This window comes from Geotrypetes seraphini, chromosome 3 (assembly GCF_902459505.1).
Source record: "Geotrypetes seraphini chromosome 3, aGeoSer1.1, whole genome shotgun sequence".
Classification (NCBI taxonomy): domain Eukaryota; kingdom Metazoa; phylum Chordata; class Amphibia; order Gymnophiona; family Dermophiidae; genus Geotrypetes; species Geotrypetes seraphini.
The window spans coordinates 68,143,972-68,160,362 of record NC_047086.1 but is presented as its reverse complement, the minus strand read 5'-3'; the positions used below and the strand labels follow the sequence as shown (position 1 = coordinate 68,160,362).

The window sequence follows — 16,391 nt, the reverse complement described above, 5'->3', positions numbered from 1 at the left end:
ATTAGGAGTCACTGGCAGGAAAAGGCTCTAGGTGTCATCATTGATGATACTTTTGAAACCCTCTGCTAAGTGTGCAACGATGACTAAAAGATCAAATAGAATATTAGGAATTATGAGGAAAGGAATAGAGAACAAAACAGAATATTATAAAGCCTTTGTATCAAGCCACAGGACTGTACTAAATTATCTAAGCTCAATGATTTTATTAGCCTACTGAGTTGTTTGTCCACCAAAGGATCCATAACAGCATTAAAGTCCCCAGCTACTATTAAATTAGAAGAAGCCATTAACAGAATCAACTGTTGAAGAGTTTTGAAAAATTCAACGTGATTTGAATTAGAGGCATAAATATTAAAAAGCATCAACATATCTTTCCCTGAGCTCATGTGCACTTGAATCCATCTTCCCATAGGATCCGCTGAAATTACACTAAATGCAGCTGAGCATTTTCTATTTACTAGGATAGCCACCCCAGCCTTCTTTCCCATTGCAGGAGCAAAAAAACTATGCTTTTTTTTTTTTTAAATTCTTTATTTATAATTTTCAAACATTTGACAACATTATCAGTCAAAAGAAAAAATACAATGAACTGAAACAAATTCATCATAAAGGGTCAAAAACACATGATCCCTACTTTTAGGATAATAACAACTTATCAAGATATGGTTAGTCCACAATTACAGAGAACGGAGCTAAAGAATTGACTGAGAAACATTATAAAGAAAACTAAAGAGAAAAGGAAAACAAAGACTCAGTTTGATAGTCCCAGAACCATTTATCATTGAGCAGAATTATTGGATTCAATCTTCACGGTGATGATGTTATCTGACCTTTAGAAACAATAAATTTAGATAATTGCTGCGGTTCGTAAATAACATATCTATTCTGCTGATATACTAATACACATTTTCAAGGGTAATGCAGGACAAAAGTCGCTCCTAACTGCAAAGCCTGCGGTCTTAAAAGCAAAAACTGTTTTCTCCCTTTCTGAGTAGCCCTAGATACATCTGGGTACATTCTCACTTTATAAGTCATAAAGGGAACCTCTCTATATCTGAAGAAAAGTTTTAGCAACCATTCCCTGTCCGAATCAATAGCAAAAGAAACAAGTAATGTTGCTGGTACCTGGACATCCATTTCTGACCTCTCCAATAAATTAGTCAAGTCCAAACTATCAGCAGAAAGATTCTGCTGGTTAGGACTCTGAAATTTAGCCTTATTAGTAGGCAGGTAATAAATTTTGGATATAGGCGGATATGATGTCTCTGGTACTTTCAAAATTTCTCTCAAATACCTTTTAAACATATCCAATGCAGGGATAGACACAACTTTGGGGAAATTTATAACCCTAAGATTACATCTTCTAACTGCATTCTCTAGCATTTCATACTTGAAATGCAAATTGCCACTGTCTTTAATCCAGACTAGGGATTGTGCCTCCAAGGATTTCAGCCTGGTATCACAGTCTAACGACTTGCTTTCCAAGCTTGAGATTTTGTTCTTTAATTCCAAGTGTTCAGATAGCACTGATGTATACCGGTTGGATAATTTCTGCATTTGATTGCCCAAAGAAGACTGAAGGTTTGAGATAGCTTCCCATATCGTTTCTATGGTAAAGACTTTAGGTCTCTGCAGTGGAGCAACTTCCATCCTGAGCTCCCCCGCAATTGCATTTCCTTGAGCAGCAGCTATCATTGAAATCTTTGTAACCTCGTCACCGTGTGTTGTATCCACTTCCCCCACCGATAATGTTGGAATTTTTTCCTGAGTCCACTCAGATTTGGATTCCCCGCTCTGGTGGTGCATCAGGGGAACATTTCGGGCCGGCCCTGCCTGCAACTGCACCTCCGTCGCCTCAGGACGTACTGGTGGGCTCCGCTCCTCCGGGGATAAGGTGGTGTCCTGAATGGAGTGACCACACGCCTCAGTCAGCGCGCTTCCTCCTGCCAGGGATTCCTCCCGTAACTGAGTTCGGGCGCTACGCTCCACAAAGGCGTCCATCGGCCCAGCAGGCAATGAAGATTCACCCGGGAAAACCCGGGGTTTTGATTTTCTTTTTACCATCATGTAAATTAAGGAAAAACGCTTCCCCTGCCGACAGCGTCTCCGCGTTGCTTCAAGCCGCAATCTTAGGTAAGCTCCGCCCCCGCGAAAAAACTATGCTTGACCCATCCCCTGCCAAACTGGCTGATTCACTAGCAGATAAATGAGTTTCCTGAATAAAATATATGTCCACCTCCTGCTGTTTTAAAAAATTTAGTGTTTTTTTTCCTCTTAATTGGATGATTCAGTCCATTGACGTTTAAGGAATATAATTTCATAGCCATTTTAACACATTAAAACATAATATTAAATGAACCTGAAGTTCCCCTGTAAAAAAAAAAAAAAGATTAATATTACCATACACATCCAGTACCCATAATAGAAAATATCCCCATCCCCACCCCTACCCCCAACCCATACCGACTTATAACACGACAGCTTGTATACAACCCTCTAGATCAGATGACACCTTACCCCCCCTGCTCCCCGATTCTTTCCAAAAATTGATCCTTTATATACCCAATATTTAATAATCAATTTACCATGGCTTGAAAGATATATGGCGGATTCTTCATTTTAATGCTCGGGAATTTTCTTTCTGCTCCCATGTACATAAATCATTTTCAAGAATAGATTAAATTTTTGTTTCGGATCAATTAATTCAGCAGGTTACAAAAGCCAGCATAGACCCAATTATTTTATCAGATCATGCTGGAGTTTGGATTGAATTTAAATTTGCTGAACAAGATTGTAGTAGACCTGTTTGGAGATTCAATAATACATTGCTTGCAGATTCAAACTTTCTTGAGGAATTCCAATTAAAAATGAATGAGTATTTTCAACTCAATGCCTCAGAGGAAATCCGTATCCGAGAGGCTGATTCACCAATTGCCCTCATGCAAGTGAAGGCAATTGGAATCAGGCCCCCAATCGATTGAATCGGATTGCTGAACAGCGATCCTTGAGCATGCGCAGCGACCTTTTTTTTTTTTTTTCTACTTTTTGGTTTTACTTTTCTTTATGAGCCTGTGGTTTTAACCTGTGGGTTAAAACCACGGGCTTGTAGTGCAGGGAATGGCAGAAGAGTCGGGACAGCAGGGGAGATTCGCGGCAGGAGAGCAGAGTCGGGCAAGATAGGGGAGCAGGGCGGTGAGATGAGAGTCGGGGTAGGAGAGTAGAGTCGGGCAGGAGAGCAGAGCAGGGCGGCCAGGGCGAGTCGGGGCAGGAGAGCAGATAGGAGAATCCAGGCTGAGAGAGCAAGATGCAGTTGGAAAGCAGTTAGCGACTGGTAACCAGCAGTTGCTTCTTTGTTGATCGGCCAGCCCAGTCGGTTTTCAAGATTTGCTTTGTGAATCGCTGCCTGCCTATATTTTAATGCTGATCCCCCTCATTTGCATGCGCGCATCAGATCGGAGGATGATCAGGACAGAGATTAGTGAATCGGGTTACAAACCGATCCGTACATGATTGGTTTGCTTAGTGAATCTAGCCTTTAGTTTTTTGTGCTTCCATATTTATTTAATTAGCAGTTAATTCAGTGATACTTTATTGGGCATATATTTGCACTCTTCTGCAGCATCTCATCCCTGTGGAAATAGGAAGTTAAGTCACCGGTGGGGGGGGAGGGGGGAATGGTTCAAAGAGAAGGTTCTGGGGTCAGCTCCTGGTGAATCATTGTCACCACTGGCAAGCTCTAGACTTGAACAGACACCTTTTAAGATAGAATAGGGAGAGGGTTCATAGATTGGAAGGGGGAGAGGTGCCAGACTGCAGGCAAGAGGGAATTGACAGTGGGGTGGATGCTGAACCTGAAGGTGAAGGATAGGGAAACGGTGATGCTTGACATTTGAGGGGATGCATTGCCCCCCCCCACCCCACCCCGAGCTTGAGCAGAGGAATGGCAGCAACACCTATCCGCAAGAGCAGCAGCTAAATTGGAAATCATTTGGGGACCTGATATGGCAGGACCAGTGAAATAGGTAGTTCTTGGGGTTTGGCACCTTTGAAAGGTTGGTTCCCCTGGCCACACATCATTTTGAACCTTCCCTGCGTGAAAGCCACACCTGCTTTTCAACAAGGATTCCAAATTTCCCCTCCCACCAATCCTGTCCCATTTTACCCTGGATATCTGTAGGTGGCAAGCAAGAGAGTAGAGAGGAAGGGAAGGTTTGCTGCAACCCTTTACCTATAGGAAAAGCTTTGAAAAGGGGAGATCGTGCCTAACGAACTTATTGCACTTCTTCGAAGAAATTAACAAACGGATGGACAAAGGAGACCCCATAGACATCATATATCTAGATTTCCAAAAAGCCTTTGACAAGGTGCCCCATGAACACCTACTCTGGAAACTGAAGAACCATGAGGTGGAAGGAGACGTACATAGATGGATCAGAAACTGGTTGGCGGGTAGGAAACAGAGGGTAGGAGTGAAGGGCCACTACTCGGACTGGAGGATGGTCACGAGTGGGGTCCTGTAGGGCTCGGTGCTCAGGCCGCTGCTATCTAATATATTCATAAATGATCTAGAAACAGGGACGAAGTGTGAGATAATAAAATTTGCGGACGACACCAATCTATTTAGTGGAGCTCGGACTAAAGAGGACTGCGAAGAATTGAAAAGGGACTTGAACAAACTAGGGGAATGGGTGACGAGATGGCAGATGAAGTTCAACGTTGAGAAATGTAAAGTATTACATGTGGGAAACAGAAACCCGAGGTACAACTATACGATGGGAGGGATGTTATTAAATGAGAGTACCCAAGAAAGGGACTTGGGGGTAATGGTGGACATGACAATGAAGCCGACGGCACAGTGCACAGCGGCCGCTAAGAAGGTAAACAGAATGCTAGGCATAATCAAGAAGGGTATTACAACCAGAACGAAAGAAGTTATCCTGCAATTGTATCGGGCAATGGTGTGTCTGCATCTGGAGTACTGCGTCCAATATTGGTCACCATACCTTAAGAAGGACATGGCGTTACTCGAGAGGGTTCAGAGGAGAGTGACACGTCTGATAAAGGGGATGGAAAATCTTTCATACGCTGAGAGATTGGAGAAATTGGGTCTCTTTTCCCTGGAGAAGAGGAGACTTAGAGGGGATATGATAGAGACTTACAAGATCATGAAGGGCATAGAGAGAGTAGAGAGGGACAGATTCTTCAAACTTTCGAATAATAAAAGAAAAAGAGGGCATTCGGAAAAGTTGAAAGGGGACAGATTCAAAACGAATGCTAGGAAGTTCTTCTTTACCCAACGTGTGGTGGACACCTGGAATGTGCTTCCAGAGAGCGTAATAGGGCAGAGTACGGTACTGGGGTTCAAGAAAGGATTGGACAATTTCCTGCTGGAAAAGGGGATACTGCACAGGTCCTGGACCTGTTGGGCCGCTGCATGAGTGGACTGCTGGGCACGATGGACCTCAGGTCTGACCCAGCAAAGGCATTGCTTATGTTCTTATGAAAATGGTCCTCTATCTAAACCATAATAATCTCTAGCCTGGTGTCCTTATTTCTCAGTTATTGTAGAAGGGTAATATGTTGTCTCTGCATGCCACATTTGCTTGCTTTTCTAGTCAAAAGTGTGAGTCTCAGATACTGTAGAGCCAGCTGCACTAATGAGTAATTTGGGGTGTCTTTTCTTTCACTAGCTCTAAGGATCACAGCTGCAAGCTTGCTTCCCTTGCTGCCTCTTATAGAAAGAAATAATGCAGAGTAGGATCCTCCGGCGAAATGGGCTTTTCTTTTTTCTGCAGAAGAATCTAGGAGCCTGATTAATCAAGTCCTTTTCCCACAGAGGCTGAAAGGCAGAAAATCCTCAGCAAATCAAGCCCCTAGGGTAAAACAAACTGTGCGCAGTAAACTGAGCAGATATGAAAGCCAGATACCCTGTTGCTCAATAAACCAATCAAACTGATTGTGCTATAGCTGCAGAGAACGAAAACATCCTGTCATTCCTAGAATTTATTTCTTCCAGTTGTAGTTTAGTTTTTATGGTTTCATTTTTCAGCTCTTGTTAAATATCCAGCAAATTTGTTTGTTTGAATTGTCGGAATAGATTATGGTACATTTACTATTACACGCAGGCACCCATTGGAAAATGAAAAACTGGAAATTGTATTGTGCATGAAAGGAAGGCATCTGTGAAGGCCTTTTGCCGATATAGCAGTGTATTATCACAAACTGTGTGCTGCTTGAGATTCCAGGTGTTCCGTGAGGCACCAGCTGACCGCCTCTCGCGACAAGAGGCACGTACTGTAGGCAGTCAGCTGGCACCTCTCCTTGCGTCTCCCCTTCCAGCACCCCCCCCCCCCCCCACTGGCGGCTCAAGGCCTGTTTGGAGGGCCTTTGCGCATGCGCAGACATCGACACAATGGCATCAAGCATGTGCGTGATACCATTGTGTCGACGTCCGCACACTTCCGGATGCCTCGAACTGCGGCCACCATGTTTAGTGTGCCGCGGCTTGGCAACGTTTGCGAGACACTGTGATGTAGGATAATCTTGGGACATTCTCTCCCTCTCCCTTCCTTGCACATTCTTAATAGCATGTTTCTTGCATAAACTTGCTCTCTTCCCACAGAAGCTTTATTACTTACAACTAGTATAACTATATAGCAGAAAAATTACACCCCCCCCCCCCCGGTATTTTTAATCTATTTATTTATAGATTTACTAGACTGACAACTGAAGAGCAAATCCATCTAGGTGGTTTATTTACCTCCCCGCACCGTCATTACATAACTCAACAGCTGACAATTGAAAACAGATCTTCCACATAAGCTTCATATGCCAATGGGGATACCCTTGACTTTTTGCATTATGAACATCTGTGATTTATACAAGACCACCAGATGGGAGAACTGAAGCTAAGGGTTTCATGTGATACTGTGGAAAATGCCCTCAGATCATGCTCTTCCCTCACTTGAACATTTCTGTAAACAAATTTACTCCCTGGGGACTCTATCTGTAGTATTAAATTATGCTAGCCATTAGAGTACCGTAATCTTTCTTCTTTTAAATATATGCTTGTCTGTTGAAATGGTTATAGATGCATAACTTTCTAGTTGGTGTTGGCTAGGAAGTACATTAGTTTTGATTTATATAATTACCCATAACGAATGCTGTACGTTCTGGTTAAATTTACTTCCAAGTCTCTGCTTCTAAACCCCTGTTATAATCTTGCAGATATTCCATTAAATGAAAATTAAATTTTTTTAATGGTCTTCATTGTGGCCATTATGGGCTATCTCCCTAGTGGCCATAAATATTTATCCAGGTACACCCATCCCAAAATATATTTTATTACCCACCTTTTCATACGATTGTTTTGTTTGTGGGAAGGTATAAAGTTAAAATGTGATCTAAACCGAACATGCGCCCTCCCTGCAGAGGCAGCAAATTGTTTTTCTTAAACTCATACAGGTCAAAATGCAAAGCCATTTAGCTGGACTGTGGCTGCAGTTATCTGGATAAAAGGCTCAGCCGGCACTGGCTGTGGTTATTCACTGGCACTGTCTGGACAGTGCTGCTGAATATCTTTAGAGACTGCCTCAGCACTATGTAGATCAGCGTCTCACAAACATTCCCGCCGGCGGCACACTAAATCCAGTGCCCTGGCCGGAAGGCACCCGGAAGTGCACGGAGGCCCAACTGGCCGCGACCCGCTTCCGTGGAGGGATCCGGGAGGTGCGGGGAGAGGAGGAGAGTCATCTGCGCCGGCTGCCTTCCTACAGGACATGCTTCTTGCCACGAGAAGCACATCCTGTAGGCAGTGAGCTGGCGTGGATGACTCTCTCCTTCTCGCCAATGTGTTGCGGTACATCTGAAATCTCAGGAGGCACACTGTTGTGCCACGGCACACAGTTTGCATACACTGGTCTAGATAGTAATAGGACAGTGTGTTGGTGGAGCTAGCAGTCATCGAGAGAGTGGGGGTATTTAGACGCCTATCTGGATTAAGTGAGGCCAAAAAGACCGCTGTCTTAACTTTATCTGGTTAATGGTTTGAACATACCTCTATTTGGACATCAGCAGCACTCGCCTCTCTAGCCACTTATTGAGTGTCACTCGATATCCAAATAGAGGCAGTCAGTCGGTAAACTCCAGCTTCAAAATAAAAGCTTCCATTATAATTAACGTGACCATTTATTTTTTTCATCAAAACGGGACATCTATTGTCAGTCCCGCCCCCCAATCCCGCCCTAGCTCCGCCCCCCAAACCCGCCCCCAATTTCTTCCATTCATTTTTCATGTACATATAATATCTTATTAATTCATAATGGTAACCATAAAATTTTTTTAAAAACCCACAAAGCACACTATGCACAGAGAAAATGTTAATTATCATTTATATTTAGGGGGTTTTCAAAGATGTCAAGGCAGATGACAATCGCTGCCTGGCTGACCTGGAACTTCCTCTCAGATGTCAGAATTGACGTCAGGAAGAAGGCTTCTGCGCATCAAGAAGCAGCGGCTTCAGCGGACCTAGGAGGGGGTTGAATCGGCACTGGAGGGAGGGAGGTAGGCTTTAGCGCAGCATGGAGGTGAAGCAATCGCCGGTCCGTTGTCCCCGCGCACAGCTTCAGGACGCTGTCCCTGAAAACGGGACATTTCGGCATCCCGAAGTGGAGGGTCGGGACAACAGGACGGTCGGTCCAATAACGGGACGGTACCATTGAAAACGGGATGTATGGTTACCTTAATTATAATATATGCTAAGTTTTATCGTTTATCATTTAAAGCCTAATATCAGAGTCAGAATCTGAGGTTTGGTGTACCAATTCCATAGCCCTGCTATATATCCATGCTTTATTCAGCCACCATAGCTGTCATTTAAAAACATAGGTCACAGTGGGTAAAAATAGACCCAGCCATTTGTATATTGTATTTTATCATGGTATTTTGTTCATGTGAGGAAAAGACACGTGATATTAATTGGATTTCCTTAGCATTACAAATCTTTGAAAATGTCCTTTCACTGAGAACTTTACAGTCTCTGTCTTTCCTGAATTATTTAAAAAAATTGCTCGTAGTGGAATATAATAGGTGCACAGAAGGGAGTGACAGATGAGGACAATGTGATCTATCTAGTCTACCCGAGTTAATTTTTGAACTAAGAAAATCTGCTGACCTTGTGTCATGCAGGTTGACTGTGAAGTTCAGGGAAGAGGTGTGCATTCTTACTGCTGAGAAGTGTTAAATCTAAGCATGAACACTTACTGAATTTGTCCAGGGAGTTTTTATCTGTCAAAATTTCTTTCTTTCCCAAATTAGATTGCTCCATCTACCTTTGTCACTGACTGCATTAAAACTGAAGGCCTTATGGTTATCTGACAACCAGTCCCAGCCTTTACTTACATTCCAGACGGACAAAGACCCTGAAACGGGAGAAAAAATTTTAACGTGTGTTTTACTTCCACAAATGCCTTCTGAGCCAGCCATCCAAGGTAATGCACTTAAAAGTGCTTAATGCACTGGTGTCTGCTTCCTGCCCCGACTACAAGTTAGGAAGAATTTGGTCTCAGCTTAAAGATCCCCTTTATGGAACTGAAAATTCCTTAAACTGGTGGCTTTGTTTTTCAATCTATAAAATGTCATGTCTCTTGTGCCTTGCTTGTTCCAGACAATTTGCCACGATGTGGAGCATTTGAGAGTTTGGTCGGTGACATGTCAGATGACACGTGGAATGAACAGGCAGTGAATAGGATCAGTGCAATACGCTTTTTAGAAGATGAAAAAGATGAAGAGGATGAGAAGGTATTTTTTTTTGGGGGGGGGGGGGAACCAATGTGATGTATCTGAATTTCAATCTTTGTATTGATTTGTTAGGATTTGTTTACTGACTTTTGGAAGGAATTCACTCAAAGCGGTGAACAGCAAGAATAAGTCAAACCTAGGCAATAGACAATTACAGCAGTAAAATTATTAAAATAACAATATAAGGTATGACATTCTGATAACAACACAATACATAATAAAACATTTTAGTAGACAGCGAGGGTACAAGCAAAGATCAAGTTTCAAGTTTATTTATTATTTGATTAATCGCCTATTCCAAATACTAAGCGATGTACACTGGTAAAATAGATTATCTAAAATATACATAAAATAGACCAGTGGTTCCCAACCCTGTCCTGGAGGAACACCAGGCCAATTGGGTTTTCAGGCTAGCCCTAATGAATATGCATGAAGCAAATCTGCATGCCTATCACTTCCATCATATGCAAATCTCTCTCATGCATATTCATTAGGGCTAGCCTGAAAATCCGATTGGCCTGGTGTTCCTCCAGGACAGGGTTGGGAATCACTGAAATAGACCATATAATTAACAAGGGGATAAATCACAAATACAAACTAATTAAAACAGGACAAGCATACAATAGGACAGGTGGGTTTGAAATACAATCTTAGATAGAAAAGAATCAACAATTAAAGGTAAAACAAAATAGGAGTAGGAGGACAAATAAATAAGTAAAGATAAGAATGGACAAAAGAGCAATTAACGAAAGAGCAAATTAACATTTCAATTAGGTATTGAACGCATCTTTAAAAAGAAAGCTCTTAAGTTGGCTCTTAAATTTTTCCAAATTCTTCTCCTCTCTTAAATATAGCGGGAGTGAATTCCATATATAGGCCCCCTTTTATGAAGCAACGTTAGGCTTTTTTATCACCAGCTGCAGGGGTATTAGCTCCGACGCTCATAGGAATTCTATGATCGTCGGAGCTTTTACTACCGCGGCCAACGATAAAAAAGCCTAACGCGGCTTCATAAAAGCAGGGGAGGGAGGGATAGATGAGGTAGAGCAACATGAGTTAGACAATGAGGGAACTAATTTAAAGAAAATTGCAAATACGTGAAAAGGAAAGGAAGATGTTAAATTACATGCTTAAGACCTCATTTTTTTCTGGTGTTTGTTGCAGGCATGTTGTAGCTGCAAGTTTCCCTTCCTTTAGCAACTCCTCTTCCATCTCTTATTCATACTATGTTGCCAGAGAATTTGGTAAAAGTAGCATAGCTGAGTTTAAAAAAGGTTTGGACATGTTCCTAGAGGAAAAATCCAGAAATTATTAATAGATAGATAAAATTAGCATAAGCAGTATGGAAACCATCTACTCTTTGGGTTCCTGCCTGGTGCTCATGACCTGAAGTGGTCACTGTTGAAAATAAGATACTAGGCTTTTTGGACCTTTGGTCTGACCCAATTTTGCAACTCTTGTGTTTTTTTTGATTAAATGCAAATTCTTCAGTAGGTTGTTTTCAAACTACAAACTGCTAAACAGTTGCAGTTCATTGGACCTTCTGGTGTACCAAGGGTGGAGCAGTGGAGGCAGTCCACCCTGGATGCAGGTGGGGGTTGGGGCTGTTGGTGTGTGGAGCGGTCACAGGGATACAGTCTGCATGTGCGTGTCCTTTGGCTCTGCCACTGCCCCTCCATGTCAATTTACTGTTCCAAGGCAGGGGACTAGAAGGCCATGCACATGTGGACTGTGACCACTCCATGCCCGCCCCCTCCCCTCACTGCTTAAAGGAGGGGGTGCTCCACCCAGGGTGGCCGTCAAGCCAGGTACACCACCGATTCGGCCTACTGAGGAACCTCATTGCTTTACACAGGTTTTTCATATCAGTCGGTCATCTAGATCAGTGCTTCTCAACCCAGTCCTCAGAACACCCCTGGCCAGTCCAGTTTTCAGGATACCCACAATGAATATGCACGAGAGAGATTTGCATGCACAACCTCCTTGGTATGGAGATCTAGCTCATGCATATTCATTGCGGATATCCTGAAAACCTGACTGGCCGGGTGTGTTCTGAGGACTGGGTTGAGAAGCACTGATCTAGAGGGAAAGAGAGATGGCACCTTTCCACCTTACATTTCAAAATCTGTTAGTATTTCTTATGGAAATTTGGAAATGTTTATTCTCAGAGGAATATATAATGTAATCATTTTGGTCAGAAGAATTGATTACAAATTCAGATATATGTGCCGTTGTCTTATTAAACGTTAGCTTTAACCTAGAAGTACCTTCTATGAGATGTTTATATTCTGGTAATGGAATTGTCAAGTTTACTAATCTGCATTAATGGTACAACCCAGTTATTTTAGTCTGTAATCACACAGATTCAGATAAGCCACCATTTATCATCAAACAAGGCAAAAAGGTTGATTGCCAACAGAAAATGTGATGAGCCATGTATTAGTTTTTATTCTGTCATTAAGGCCCTCTATTTAGTAGCTTTCCCATGTGTATATACAGTTTATAAAAATGTGGAATGTCTATGTATGTAAATAGTGATTTTATAAAGCTACTAGGAACATGTGGTGATCCACATCATGTCACGAGGTATGCACTTTAATGCTCAGGTATAAAAAACAAGGTCAGGCCTAACCTGATTCTCCCTCCTCACCACCCCCCTGCCATCTGCAATTCCCCTGACGGTAACTCCCCTGAAAGGACCTATTCCAGAAGTCCTCAGACATCCAAATCCCTACCCCCTCAACACCTTTCCCCAGATCTTCCTGATATCCCTGATATCTAGTGGGAGCAAGAGCGATCCCTCAGTTCTTCCTGCTTCATGTCGGTCTTGGGTTCAAAATAGTGCCCCTGACCCATAGTGGTAGTCCTGCAGTACTACTGCTAAGGGTCATGGTTCCATATTTATTTATTTCAGTTTCTATCCTGTCCTCCCAGTAGCTCAGAATGGGTTACAAGCCAACATTCACAATGGAAAACATTTTGGGCAGTCCAAGACTGTACAGCAACTTAAGTACATTTTGGACAGTTCAGAGACTATACAGCAGCTTAAGTACAGGAGAGTGCAGAAAGGAGGGGGAATATAAGGGGGTCAAGGGGTAGTTTGCAGTTAGAAATTCAGTTGAAGAGGAGGATAAGGATAATGTGTGCAAAGATGCTTAAGCATGATGGATGCCCTTACATTGCAGCTTGATCACAAACAGTAGTACCACGAGATTACCATTAGACGTTGTGGATGCCATATTGAACTCCAGACAGGAATGAGCAAATGCAACTGGGAATTGCTCCTGCTCTCACTACATTCCAGGGGCCTCAGAGCAAGGGAGAGGAATTGGGGGGGGGGGGGGGGGGGGCGAGGGGGGCGGCATATAAATGAGAGATTCTTTTGGGGGTTGGCATAGGGAGCTGCAGATTACATGTGTGGGGTGTCAGGAATTGCAGATCAGAGTAACAGCAGAAGCAATTTAAAAAAAGCAGCTGGTACGTATGGGAGGTGATAGAGTATGCTTTTGCCCTAGTGTAGTTTGTTTGTTTTTTAATTACTGCTTCCACGGGATGTGAAAAGGCATGGACATGCCATTCTTCACGTCCTTATATGTATTTTAAGAGAAACTGCATTTTTGGCAGAGCCTTTCTAAAATACTGTGGAAATTTTCCTTGACCCAATCTGGATGTCTTCATTCCCCTCTCTACATCCTATCTAAAATTAGAATTTATAAACTATTATAATCGATTTTACTGAGGTACAGCGAATCCTCCACGAAGCAACAGCTGGCCAGTATTTTTTTTGCCTCCCTCCAAAAATGTGTAATCTCTGGTTTCAGAGATGCGGTGGATGTATGGGAAAGAAGACCAAAATATTTGATTTTAAATAGCAGGACTTGATTTTCTGTTTTGGGTTGTGAAGCGTTTTATATGTGCAAAATAGCATTTCTGTGTAGGGAAATCATTTGACATGGACTCCTGTTTTAAATCAACAGAGGCATACCATTAGTTTCTTATTAAGTTAATATGCAGATTGCATGTTAATGTGCTAGGTAGCCTAATTGTTTACAGTACAGTGGAACCTTGGTTTACAAGCATAATTCGTTCCAGAAGCATACTCATAAACCAAATTACTCGTATATCAAAGCAAGTTTCCCCATAAGAAGTAAGGGAAACTCGCTTGATATGTTCCCACCCACCCCTACCCCCTGAGGTCAGCGGTGCTGCTCCATGTCAACCCCCCCCCCCTGAGAACCGGCATCGCATCCCCCCTGCACAAACTGCCCCCCCACCTGAACAGCATTCAGCCATACTCCCTATCTGGCACCAGCACGCAGCCCACAGGACGTGCCAGTTCCGGTGAAAGAAGTTCCTGCCTCTTGCCTGGGCCTTGAGCATCTGCGCATGCTCAAGGCCTTCTGGTTCTCGCTCTTTCCGAGATTCTCGGAGATCTCTGAGAATCTCAGAGAGAGCAGGAACCAGAAGGCCTTGAGCATGTGCAGATGCTCAAGGCCCAGGCAAGAAGCAGGAACTTCTTGCACCGGCACCGACACGTCCAGATGGGGGGTAAGGCTGAATGCTGTTGGGGTGAGGGATGCCATTTTGCGGGGGGGGGGGGTCGTTCACGAGCGGGGGGGGCGATGCCGGTTCTCGGGGGAGGGGGTGCTTGCAAATCGAGTCAACGCTCGGTTTGCGAGACAGGATTTGCGAGAATGTTTTGCTCGTCTTGCAAAACACTCGCAAACCGCGTTACTTGCAAACCGAGGTTTGACTGTATTTTTATTATATTATTTTACTGCACCTTATCCAGTGTAGATGAAGCACAGAGCTAATAATATCAATGTATCAAACAGATTAGCTTTGTATTGAAGATCTGTGACTAGCTTATGAGAGCTGTGCTGCCTCTGGACTATTTGAACTCGGCATAGCTTTGCAGCTGCTTCACTGACTTGTGAAGGGAGCCGCTTAGCTCTCAAAAGCATAGTCTATCACCGCTACCACAGTACCTGCTGGAGAACCAACTGGCATTTTAAAAGTTAAGCTTTCTGACTACTAAAGACAACAGTGACCAGTTCATCACTGAACCTATTCTGGTTATTTATTTCTTAAAGGGAACGCTTCTAAGGAGAGCCACGCCACACCCCGGTGAATTAAAAACCATGAAAAAGACGGTGGAAAATCTATGGAATGACATAAATGCTGCTAAAGGACTCGATTCGAACAAAAACGAGGTCAATAATACCTTTGACAGAGTGACCACATCTGTGTAGCGTCTTCACTCCGTGTCTCGCCTCCCATGTCTTCCCCTTATGGTCAGAATATTCCCTTCTTTGGAACCTCAGTTCTTCCTCTGTGAATGACCATCACACAATTCATCATTCCCTTTCCCGGCTGGGTGAAGGTGCTGCTTGCTGGAAGAAAGTGCCTTAATTCAGACAGTTGTCGAAGCACTAATCTACCAATTACTAGTGCCATTTTATTTTGGGTTTTTTATTATTTTAGTTCTGTGTTTTTGTTTTTATGTTTTGTTTTGATTTTTTTTTTAACATGTACTGCTCTGTAGTGCCACATTTCACTTTGCACATGCAGGAAATGTACTTTTTAAAAAGGGCTGGATTGTTTTACAGCCAATCACAGTTTGGACCTACTGCTGAGAAATGCTTAAAGGTTTTATGTGAAATTCAAAGTTATTTTTTATTTTATTTTTGTGGCAGCTCAAATGATGTAAATTTTTAAGAAGTTTTATATAGGAATTTCCTAACAAAAGGATGTATTTCCTTTTTACAGTGTTGTCATGAACACGGTACAAACCATACTATTTGTAGAATATAATTCTAGTGCTTCAGGAAGTCTGCTTGTATTTGGGCCACCTGGTTGTGCCTTAATGTGTTCTGTTCTATGTCAGACTGCTCATAAAATACATCTTTGAGTAGCGACACAAAGGTAAAACTATGATGCCTTTGATGTAATTGTACAGTTAATTTGCTAATTATTATTTGGGGTAGGGTAGAATTTTAATTCGGGAAAACAAGGTGCAAACTTAAGGATTCTTGGTCTTAAAACATTGTTTGTTGTGCACAGTGGTATTGTGGAAGCCACTAAACTGCCACAGTGTTTTTATTGAATAAATTTGCCTTCATACTTGGTGAAAAGATTAAAGATTTAGTTGGTTTTTTTAACAGTTAAGCCAGTGAAATCATGTGCTGCGCTAGGACGGACTCCCCTGACCCTCTTTTAGGAAAATGTGTAATTGAACTCAACATGGGAATGGTTCAGGAATATGCTATTAAATTATGACTTTATATGCTGAAAAGCAAATCAGGATGTTAATAAATTGGTCCTTAGAGGTGTTATCAGTATTTAAGAACTGTAATAAATGAAAGCCGGTCCACTCTTGGAGCCTTGTGGAATAGTTATTGTTATCAAACCTGTGACTAAAACTTGAATATTCAGCATAATGATTGATGTGCTGTACTTTGAACACTTTGCCTAGAAAGCAAGTCCCTTCATTGGCTAATTCAGATGTCCGCACACATTTGACATGCGATTTAAATAACTTGGAAATATTGGCGAGCTACTTGCAGTGCCATCTTCATTCCAGACAGATACTT

General features: G+C 42.5%; 1 protein-coding gene across 1 annotated transcript in view; it reads left to right on the top strand.

Annotated features, from left to right (window-relative positions):
- LRRC1 (leucine rich repeat containing 1) overlaps positions 1–16,177 on the top strand; it is a 234,210-nt gene extending 218,033 nt beyond the window's left edge. The window contains exons 12-14 of the mRNA XM_033939508.1: positions 9,316–9,488; positions 9,665–9,798; positions 14,892–16,177. Coding sequence (XP_033795399.1) covers positions 9,316–9,488; positions 9,665–9,798; positions 14,892–15,050 — 466 coding nt within the window. The 3' untranslated portion in view covers positions 15,051–16,177. The remainder of the gene's footprint in view (positions 1–9,315; positions 9,489–9,664; positions 9,799–14,891) is intronic.
- The last annotated feature ends 214 nt before the right edge of the window (positions 16,178–16,391 follow it).